The sequence below is a fragment of the Ischnura elegans genome, chromosome X (genome assembly GCF_921293095.1).
Source record: "Ischnura elegans chromosome X, ioIscEleg1.1, whole genome shotgun sequence".
Classification (NCBI taxonomy): domain Eukaryota; kingdom Metazoa; phylum Arthropoda; class Insecta; order Odonata; family Coenagrionidae; genus Ischnura; species Ischnura elegans.
The window spans coordinates 44752349-44764388 of NC_060259.1; the positions used below are offsets into that span (position 1 = coordinate 44752349).

General features: G+C 36.8%; 1 protein-coding gene across 1 annotated transcript in view; it reads left to right on the top strand.

Annotated features, from left to right (window-relative positions):
• LOC124171143 (calcium-dependent secretion activator) overlaps positions 1-12040 on the top strand; it is a gene marked incomplete at its 5' end in the record, with an annotated part of 262640 nt that overhangs the window by 116948 nt on the left and 133652 nt on the right. Inside the window, one exon of the mRNA XM_046550281.1 lies at positions 7916-8091. Coding sequence (XP_046406237.1) covers positions 7916-8091 — 176 coding nt within the window. The remainder of the gene's footprint in view (positions 1-7915; positions 8092-12040) is intronic.

Here is a 12040-nt window from a genome sequence, read left to right on the forward strand (position 1 = left end):
CCTTAATGATATGGGAAATCACTAACCACTCTTCAGAATCTATAAATTTCCACATCAGCGAAAGCCTCAGATAATTGCTGTGGTTTAAAAAGTATAAATGCATACTTTCGTTCTGAACTTAATTAATTTTACTTTGTCAACTATCTTGCATTGCTCCTAGTAAACTGTGTGGGTTTTCCTTCAGTTTACAATAATATTTCAGCCCTAAAAAACATTAGAGCTGGGTAATCGGGTAAACGCCTGTCATATACGTTTCACGATAGTTACAAGCGCTGTCGGGCCCCCCTAAGCTCGGGGCCCTCGGCGATCGCCGACCAGCCAACCTGACCACCCTATAGCCTGATATTTAGCTTTTATTCCTGTTGAGGCTTTTGGGTAAAAAAATGAAGGTTATTTTTAGTAAGCGGCAATTGGATGGGTTCGTGATATGGGTGAGCGGCAAAACTCACTCTCAACTTTTGTTGTTTACTAGCTTCTCTGACTTTCGCCGAACTGAATCCTATTTTCTCGTCGTCAAACATTTTTATGCCCCGGGTTGCATAGTTTCTCGATCATAAGTGTGCTTAATTTTCCTTCCTTAGTTTCCTCCTCCGCGTTTTCCTAAGTTTGGGTTCAATGAATACCTCCAAATTCACCCTTTAATCTTCTGCTCAGTTTACAGCGTGTTCTCGAAGTTGTCATTTAAGTAATTATCCTATACGTTGAGCCTCTCATCACTGGTAGGGTATGGTATTTGGAGAAGGCGACTGACAGCTTAGGTCATTTACGCCGTGAGGGAATGGTTGGTAAGGAAGGGTGGAGAGAAACCCGGCGTCGGCATTAGCATGCTCTTAACAAAAGGCGCCAAGGGGACCACGGCTTAACGTCCCATCCGACGGACGGAATGTTGCGCTTGAAATGTCCTCCACATAGCACTCGAACAGGGCAGTCTCTGAAAATTCTCTGCCACCGCCGGAATTTGAACCCGAGCCCATGGAGTGGAAAGCCAACACTCTTGCCACCATACCAACCCCATACCAACCCCCTTCTCATCACTCTTTTAATATTTCACATGAGTTACATTGGCTTTTAACGAAAACATGAAGTTTAACATTACTAGGCGATTAAAGGTTATTTCATTTCATTAAACAGGAATATTACAATAGAGGATCGTCAAGTGGGCCGTTAAATGTGTTGACAACCGCCGTGCATTTAAATGGGTCTATAAACGTCGCCACTCGCGTCGCTAACGGACAAATTGATCCGAGTTTCATCAGAAAATAAGGTAAAATTAGGGGTTTAAACCATAATTTATACGCATAATGATATGGTCTATCAAATATATAACTTTTCAATTCTATTCCTCGCAATTACAAACATTATACTGCAAAATATTGGGTAAAAAGTGGATCTCATTGCCCTCATCACCGCGCCGCTGACATTTTTGAAAATATAAAATGTGACTGAAGTAGCAAGAGAAATCAGCCTTATATGGGATGGAATAGGGCCTCCTCTATGCAGTCTTCTTGCCATTAAAAATTAGCTAATAATCCAGGCTCATATATATCATAATGATAAAGTTAAAGTCTAGCTAAGCCCATTATGTGAGGCTGTTGTTCCAAAACCGACCTGGAATTCTGATAAATATTAAAGGAGAAATTTTAATTATGCAATTTATTAATCACCTATAATTATCCAGGTGAAGGTAAAATTTCTACGCAATCAATGCTCTGTTACCCTAATTGTCAAGATATTTTGTCCGTTTTCTATGGGCCAATCGTATGGTCTAATTTTGATTCCTTTACTCCCGCCATCCCTTTCAAGGCGCGAGTAAAGGCAACAAGGCAAGAAGCAATAGGGAGTATATGATCATTTATGGTGAATATAGTCATATTGAAATTTCTATGGTAATTTATCGTCCACCATTTAACCGCGTGGATTCATCTTCAATGCATTATCCCGCAGCTTTACTCATAATTTTCATTTGTGTGACTCATTTTAAGTTTACATTCGATTGAAGTCCACGTAAAAGGGCCAAAATCTAACTAATCAGAAAGCTTTGAATTGAATATTCTATGCATCTCTTGCCGTGCTGTCACTTGATAAGTTTTTTCTCTCTCGAAGAAAAGTCTCAAAGGCTCCAGGCCTCAAAGGTTTTGATGGCAATTGCACTGTAATCCCAGCGTGGCTCTTGTTGTCTTTAAGTTGAATTCTATGACTAGATGTACATATCCACCATGTTTGAAGGACTTTAAATAGATTAAGCATGTGCGTCATATCTGATGCGAATAGCGAATCGCTAATTAAATGAATGGCAAAGTACAAACTCTTCCCATGAGAGCCGATTTCTGAGAAAGTGTTGGACTCTAGAACCGAAAAATAAAATGATGTAAAAGTGTCCATTACTGTTGGAAAATTATTTAAATGTTGGATTAGTTTAGGAAATGGAAATTCATTAAGTAAACTCCACAATAAAACCACTGTGTAATCTACAAAATGAACTTTTATTTCCTGCTATAATCCAAGTGTGGAATATACTACATAAATTTTCATTTCCTAGATCCTGGTTTTAGAAAATAAAGCCGCAAATTTCAAATGAAAGATGAGTTTAAATTAGAAATTTTCCATGGAATGTATAATGGATTAACTTCCTCATAGCTGATACATTGTCTCTCTTTATTGATATTCTGATATTAAGCTATTTCACGTAATTGGCCCTGTTGCGTACGTGATGCGTGGAAGAGTGGCTATCTAGGGAGTAACATTTTGGGCTTGACTTTGAGCCTATCATCATTCTTCTCATATTTCACTTTTAATACATAAGTTACATTTAATTTTTCATTGATGTATGCGCATAAAATTTGTGGACGAGCAATATGTATTAAGACATTGCTACATAACTCGAGGCCGAGAAAAGACCTCGAAAGTGAGGCATCCTATCGATTGCAAGTACCGATTGAGACTCAATTTGCCAGTTTTTCCTTCATCGGGCACGCAACGCGTAAGTCTAGACGAACGGTGTATATCGAAAGTTTTATTAACAATTTTTCGATACTTTGAGGTGAAAATTTATCGCAGTTTCATCTTGAATTTGAATACAAAAATATTATTAATAATTAAATTGTTTTTCCATAATTTTCCAAAATATTTTCTCCAGCAGCGACAACTTCATTATGATGATGAATGAAATTGCTACAGGAATATTAGAAGTAAACCGTAGTTTTTAGATAACGTATCTACTTAATATTTCTCAAGATTATATATACACTGCGTTTCATTTGAATACTTACCGTTATTACTAGCTTTCATTGGTTACGAATGATTTCGCAAACTGTACGAAATATATTATCGAAATCTTGGAGCACGATTAGAATGTACCAGCGTCAATAAATAAATGCCAGCGTTGGTATGCAACATCCAATTATGCTAACCTTACATGGCACATAATCACAGGGTTTTCCGTGATTCCGTTATATGTATTCGTAGCTAATGCTAGTCTTTGGGGCATAATTTCACTGGAATTACGTACCTACTGGTTCAGCTGTGGCAGGCAGAGAACGTTGAACATATCTTCTCACACTCATACGCAAATGATTCCCCTTCTACCCTTATTCACGTCAATTTCCTTCTGGCTTTAAAGTACACATGGCTGAGCAATTTTACGTGACTGATACGCTGGGATATGCCAAGCATTATATTGTCTTCTGTGGAAATTATCTATCGTAGATACACATTATGAAGGAATAATCTGTCATTGAAACGTTTCGTAATAATTCTGCGATCATTTTTAGAGTTTGCTCATATTAGAAGTCTCATCTCTTTCATCAATGTTTGATAAATTCACAATAATTATAAACTTTCCTTACCTTTCCTTGTTATTTTTCTAATTTGTACTGCCACGGTCATTTCATTTTTTCTATGATCGGGTATTACTTGTGCGTAGCCCTCAGTACGATAATCTCTGTAATTTTCTATTGTACGAACACATTTTTCACTCATTTTATCGTTCTCATTTTGTTAGCGCACTATCATAATATTTTGTCTATTTATAATGGTATAGTAATAACCTTTCACTTCATAAATGTCTCGATTTGAATATTATGTTATAATATTTCAGCCTCATTACAGGATTTTGTGACAAAAGAGTTTTTATTGCTGTAAATATAGACATATCAGACGCTGAGGTGACAGGTCATCAGTGAATCAGAAAAAGCCTTTGAGACATGGATTAATAGCAGCTGCAAAAACATTTCCGTCCGTAATAGTATATGAGATTTGGCATCCAAGCAAATCAAAATGCCTAAAAATTGTTTTTAAAAAATGCATGTACATTTATGCCAATTAGTAAAAAATAATTTACTCATCACTTTCCAAATAAAATGTTGGCCCCTGTGGGATAGACATCCCAATGATAAGAATTTTATGAAAGTACAGCGCACACACTTCGTATTCGGATTCAATAAAAGTATCATTTAAATTTTTTAATGCAATCGCATATGAGGATGGTTCAGTAAAAAGAGAAATTTTGTTCATATTTTATTTGGTTATATCTAGTCTATAATGAATCTTGAATTTGACATTGTTACCACTTGCGCTCCAGCTGGAATATTACTTTTGCTAGTGCAATTTCTCATGGAAATCCTTTTTTTCCTCACATAATTTTATTACCATATTTTTCATTTGATTGATTTAGTAATGAATTATTTGGTGAAAAGGGCCTGTTTGTATAAACATTTGCATAACTTGATGGAGCTCCTTGAACGTATGTTTCCAGTACACTTAACGAAGTCGTGTGTTGCATATGTTCAAGGATATATGGCCGTCGATAAAGACTCATGCGACTCGTATTCGATGGTCGACACATTGTTGAAATGAGGTATGTAAATTAGGTAAATTAATAAATTTAGTTACTGATTCATGCATTGCTATTGATGGTAGCTATTGCAAATTTCATCCCGATTGGAGTGATTATAAACCATAGGATAATTGCATTATACTATAGTTTATAACCATTGAGAAATTAGAAATTAGAGCTATGACAAAGATATACGAAATAATTTCATTAGAAATATTACAAAATATACCATCCCGTGCATCAAATTTTACAAAAATGCATAGCAACTAACACGCAAGTGAATACCATTTCCCTCATGTTACAATTGTACATTAGGCAAGTTTATGGTTATTGCCCTACACCTCTCGTCTTTCAGCCAAAATTCCAAGAACACCGCGGATTCAGCTGCTTCAAACCAAAGCTAAACAGTTTGGGAGTACTTTTAGCCGTTGTTGTGTTTGAGTCGTCTCTTCTCATAGGACAGAATAGTGTGGTTTCATCATCAGTATTATTTGGTTTAAGGATGCGTAAAATATTCCATGTTCTACTTTTTAAAAGAGAGACAAAAAAACCTCACGTTACAATTCTACAATAGGCAAGTTTATAATTATCGAAAATATTGGATTGGATGAGATGAGTTTTTAAGGAGACTAGAATAAGTGGCACCAGTGAGCAGGACTAGTCAAAGTAAGCGAGATGATAATGGGGTTGCTGTGGTGGCTGGAGTGTTGGTTTACCACCCCGTAGGACCGGGTTCAATTCCCGGCAGTGGCAGAGATTTTCAGAGACTGGGCAAACCCTGCTTGGGTGTTTTATCGAGAGCATATCAAGTACACTACTCCGTCCGTCGGATGGGCCGTTAAGCTGTGGTTTCTTGGCACCTTTCGCTAAGAGGAGGCTAATGCCGAGGCTGACTTTCTCTACCCTCTTTCTTCCCTACAAATTTCATGGTAAAAATAACATCAGCTGTCGGTCACCTCTTTCAAATACCATGCTTATGAGCATGTTGGTGAAATAGGAACTGCATCTCTCTTTTAAAAAGTAGAAAATGGGATATTTTACGCATTCTCATACGAAAGAGATAATACTGATGATGAAACTGCACGGTTCTGCCGTATGAAAATAGACTACCCTAACGTAAAAACAGCTAAAAGCACTATCAAACCGTTTTCATTTGGTTTGAAGCAGCTTAATTCATCGTTTTCTTGGAATTTTGGTTGAAAGACGAGAGGTGTAGGTTATATATTCCGAGATTTCCGCTGAAATTTACTGCTATGTTAGTTTCTCGTTCATTTTGGAGCACCCTGGGTATGAGCGTGAAGTGTATCGCCATTAAACCACCTGAAAGCCGTGTGAATGACAGCCAAGGTAGCCGTATTATGGGAAAATTGTGGCCGAATAAGGTGAAATAGAATTGTAACGTGAGGGAAATGGTATTCACTTACCAGTACGTGTTAGTCGTAATGCATTTTTGTCACGTTTTCGGTAAAATTTGATGCACAGGGTGGTATTTTTCCTAATATTACGAACGAAATAAATCCGTATGTCGTTGCCACAGCTCCAGTTTCTCATTTTTTTTCCTTTTTTTGTCTATTAACGCGGCTTCATTGTATCTTTGATGCCTGCTTTTTAATGGATTCTGCTATTTTTTGTTCAGTTCCATCGTTCGGTGCAATTACTTTTCCATTCATTACATGATGATTCGAAAGAGCGTCTCAATTTCAGTGGTGGATTCTCAATAATATAGAAAGGTAAATCTTGCTCCTGTTGACAGATGGGTGACAGAAATTTTATTCCATTTTTCTGATTATCGTTCGTTTTGAAGTTGCTGCGTTTTTTCTCCTTTTCCTGCTTGTCGAATCCCCGAAACGTGTAATATTCGAAATAATGTGACCATGGTGTTGATATTGAGGTATTTAGTGGAATCGCCATCCTATCACCGCAGAAGGTTTCTCCATGATCTTTGAATTTGTAGCCTCCTCATCCGTTTTTCATATCCTAATTTGCATGGAGACCACTTCTAAGCCCATGTGTGCCTGTCTGTAAGTTTTGGGACCCCGCAACGTCATCGTGGGTGGAATGGCTGGAAGTGAATGTGGCGACAGACGATTGATTCTCTTTGCTCCGTTTCAAATAGATGGCCTGGGCGGTAAGGGATTGATTGTTCGAGGAAACATCCGTAATTACTCTTCCCTTGGAGGAAATGGCTTGGCAAATGGGTAGTCTCAGTAGTGACCTTTGGAAGCAGACTACGGCTCAAATTGATGACTGAGAAGGATAAAGGCAATTTGAGTTGCGTAGGAATGGTTTACAAAAACATTTAATCACCATTATTCCGCATATACGCCTATGAAGCTTGTATTTGACTCGTAGTAGAACGTGTGGAAAGCTTTACGTGTGGTTTGCAATCAAGGATCATATTACTCTTGGAAATAATCGCTATCGCAACATAATAAATCGGCTGCCGATTTTAGTACTCTTCATTAGTGCACTGAAAGAGCATTATTTGTCAGTCAATTTATATGTGAGTGAGAAAACGCTAAGCAAATACTTTTTTGACAGATGTTTAAGCATTATATATGCAATCATGATGGGATTTTTTGTGTGAGATAGAATCGCAAAGGTAAGTTTTCTAGCCAAGGCAAAATTTTGGAATTACGAAAAATATAAGATGATAGTCTGAGACGTTTTACTTGTTTTACTAGATTTTAATTGGTTGTTATTGGATGAAGACATCTGAGATTGACAACCAGGAGATAGATTTGGGAGCCCGCATTTGGATAACTTGCTGTGCCATCGTTGTTAAGGTGTCAACGTATATCTTCTGTTTTACATCCCTGATAACTACTCCTATATAAATAATTTAAGATCTTCCTTTGTCATTCTTCCCGTCCACTAGTCTTTCGAAGGATTGTGTTTTCTAACGATCTCATTCAAGCCTCATATGCGGCGGAAGTTATACCTTACTTCTCAAGGTTTTCGGAAGGCTCCTCTTTTCTCTCGCCGTTTTTGAAATTTCCGAGAGGAAAAATGGAGTGTTGTTTTCTATGCTACATTTATACAATTTTTGAGCTAACGTTGTTGTTTTTGTTTTCTTTCCAGAGTTTCTTGAAAGGTGATACACAAATAATGGCAGATGAAGCCTTCCAGAATGCAGTTCAAAGCTACTATGAAGTGTTCCTTCGTTCTGATCGTGTTCTAAAAATGGTGATGTCCGGAGCCTGTTCCCAGTATGACTTCAGAGAGGTCTTCCGCAACAATATAGAAAAAAGAGTCAGGTAATGGCTCAGTTATTGTTACTTTTTTGCATGAATATGAACGTCGTGCAATGGAGGACTGATGTGGCTTCAATGTAGTTAGCAGTTTGGTGGTGTGAATATCAAACAGTGATGCCGTTGTCCTGACTGAAGAATTTCCATAAATTAAAATTTAAATATAAAATAAATAAATACCACATCAATGATAAACTTTCGGATTCATAAAATAGTCAAACACGGAGCTTTTCATATTAAATACCATTTTAAAGCCTAAGTGCCTCAGAGATTCTGGTTCTTACTTATAACTGAAAGAAAATTTATCTAGCATTATAATTTTAATGACTATAGGTGATCGTATTTATAGTTCGTTCATGTGGAAATTAGCAGAACATTTTATAGAAACTGATCTAAAGTAATTTTTTTAATATTTTTCTGTAGAGAAGTGGAATTTAAGTGGTAATCATGTTATACGCATATGGTGTCTGTGAAATAAGAAGTAATACTAGATGGCTTAGTTGACACCAATTGGTAATTCAAATGCTAGTTGTATTTGGTATTCCTAAGAAAGTTTTAAGGTGATTGGTCTCCCTTCTAATTGATATCTCTCAGATCCAAGGGGTTAAAAGCTCAATCTGAAAATTTTGTATTCCTCGCGTACTGTGCTATCGCCATGAAGGAAATATTCCGGGTTCAGTGGTACCGCAGCTAAGTTACCCATTATAAAGACAAAAATGCATGCAATAACTCATTATAAAGGCATTTCATTCGGAAAAATAATTAATGCGGTATTGTACAAAATGTAAACAAATTCAAATTTTCAAATCGATTTTTGATGATGTAGCCACCCCTTCAATTTTCCTCATTCTATCCTGCTAACCCGTTTTCCTCGAATACCCTTCAATATGATCCGAGATACAGTTTTACACAAACGTTGTAAAATTGTTGAAATTTCATAAAACAATTCTAGAAAATCTTAATCAATTCAAGCTTTTTTTAATGAGACATTCCATGCTTTTATATCTTCAATGTTTTTTAGATATGACGTCTAACGAAAAGACTTAATTCGGGGCATTGGTTTTCTAATCATGTGCAGACGGTTTTCAAAATTTTGTCGAAATCGGTAACCCAATGGGCAAACACCTGGTCGACTTTGGGTGAATGACCCATGTATATACAGGAGCGAAATATTTCCGTACAATTTCTGCTGATGGGGAGGGCTAAGGGTTTTTTTCATCCTCCGATCGCTCAGCAAAAACACCATACGAGCGACAGGCGGGTACTGCGTGGATAGAGCAACTGTGCGTCCTTCGTACCACTCGCTCAACTCAATTCTGACTGTAAGTTGTTAGTGTAAGGTTAGTGGCAATCTCAATAGCTACACCGCATCACATGATTCTCCCGCCAAGTGTGCACTGTGGTGCGACAGCCAGAAAACTCGCCGAATGGCTTCAGCATTGACTTGTCTTGACCGTTATGCTGATAAAAGAGAATTTTAGCGTTGATGCAGCCGCTCAATGTGAAACGCCATGCTCATTCCCATCCAAAACCAAAGAAGACTCGCTCTGACTTCTGGAAGTGTTCTGATCCATGACAACGCCCGTCATCTCAGTGCTGATGCTGCCCAACTGCTCCTCAAGCAATTTCAATGGGACATCTTTGATCTCCCACCGCGCAATGCCGACCCAGTGCCATGCGGCTTCCATCTTTACGCTGAAATGAAGATGTGGATGGAAGCGTTCTCAAACGAGCTATGAGCTTCAATACAAAGGCAAAATTCATTGAAAGTCATTGGCGGCAACATCCTATGAAGGACGTATAGTAAATCTTGTCCAGATGTACGGCCAATTCTTCAATCACCGAGGCCGTTATGTTCGGACCGGACAACACAAGTGTTCTCAATATTTAGTAATGAAATAATTTTTAATCGATCACTTCGTCTTCCGTTCATGACCCATCGGAGATTGAAAAAAAACAGCCCTCGTATGTTTGCTTAAAGTCTTCTCACTATTTCCACCATTTTAAATATGTGTGTATCGCTAAAGTTTCAACGGACTACTCGTTTGTCGTCATCAGGGTGAGTGAAGAAGAGAACACTTCACTAATAAAATCGCCGGGAAAGAATTATGCCGTGTTTACTATATGTATAGCTTTGCAATTGTTCAAGCCGTGTCTTTATGTTTAAAGTAGTTTTCGGTTAAAGAAGTTTCACCTTTTTATATGTCTTGAATGTATATTTACGCTTGGTTGCTAAGGTGACTTTATATTGTTGAAATGGAAGAAAAATGGATAAACTTGAAAGTAAAATACAATTATCACCAAATGGGAAAGGTATACATAGATATAAAAAAGTTAACATAAGAATTAAATAAATAATTCCTGTTCCCGTTTATTGATATAGATTTCCGCCCTTTGTCTTGAATGGAAGTAATTTAAAAGAGAGAAATGAAAAAGGTTTGTTCCCATTTCAGTGGCTTTCTTTTGGAAGTCAAAAAGCTAATATTAGAGTTATAGACACAGTATCAAAAATTGCTTCTCGCAAAAATCCTAAGTGAGTTAAAGTGTATCCTAAACATTTCTTAGCTGTATTTTCAGTAGTATTGGCTGTGTTGATGAGTGAATGAATCAATCAGACATTAAAAGTTACTTTATGTAAGACATGACATCATGGCGAGTGCCTTTAAGTGGGTTTCCATTAATTTTAAAGGCAGATAAGCGATTTATTCGATTATTATTATTAATAGCGATTATTTAAAAGCAATTTTATCGTGAAAATGTATTGAAAATGTATCTCCTTGGTTGTCTTCGTTATGCTGTCAGATTTGAAAACTTTTTTGCTCCTTTTCGGAGTGTGCGCATTTTATGATCGATATTGGTTAATTTACCTTTTTGCGCGTAATTATATGATTCCTTATTTGAGTTATATAGCGTAAATAGCCTTCGTAATCATCAAATATTAATTCACTGGGGTTTCGTGTTGAATGCGTTTTCTGGTTCTCAGTTAATGCAACGATCCAACTAATCTCCCAGGACGGATTCGTCCAATTAATCGGCGGACTGAAAAAGAAAACTTGTTGAAGTTATACTGTATTGTGAATACAAAACCTCGAAGGCCTAAAGATCTCACCACTTTTGCAGTAACACACCTTTATACCATTGATTTAGGTCGAGCGCATTTTTATTATTTCCAGCATCATTATTGTTATAACGATATTTAACTAGTATATAAGTTTTTTGCACTTAAGGACATGTTTCTGGTATTAAATTAAAATCCATAACATTTGTTTTTTTCATTCTTGATCAATTAGAAGAGTTTTCACAGGAGTCCGATTTTGTTTTTAGTCAAAGCTGCTGGCATAAATTTTGTAAAACAATCTTAATTCTTCTTTAAAATGAGCAAATCAATAAGCATAATTCTTGTCATTCTTTTTAGTAATCTAAAGTTTTCCCTCTTGAGAAAATGCTACTTTAAAAAGTTGTGCACGAGGGGATTAGAACCCGGGTCCAGGTAATAAATCAGCGCGCATTCCATGTCACCACGCTAATTCAGTTGAACATAAATGCATAATTAAGCAATAAATTTCAAGTAATAACCATGGTAACGTGAATCGTGGAACATGGCAAAGCGAGCAAACGAAAAGCGTATGAAAAGGCACATTAAAATATTCATTTTCACCGGTCTTTCTTTAATTTGTATTATACGTTGGTACAAAAAGACATTAATTTATAAACTATGCGAAAATACTGAATAATAATTACAACAATCAATGAATAGAGGTCATACATTTTCATGAGCAAAAACAATTAGCAAAAAAAATCTGAGACTTCATCACATCAATCTAATTCTCTAACCACTTCCATGTCAAGAATTGCTAGTATGTGAAAATTGAAGATTGCCTTAGTGTTTAAGTAGTAATCATGGGACCAGGATCTGGAAAACGTGGACAATAGAACAGCAAACTAATGGAAAGCA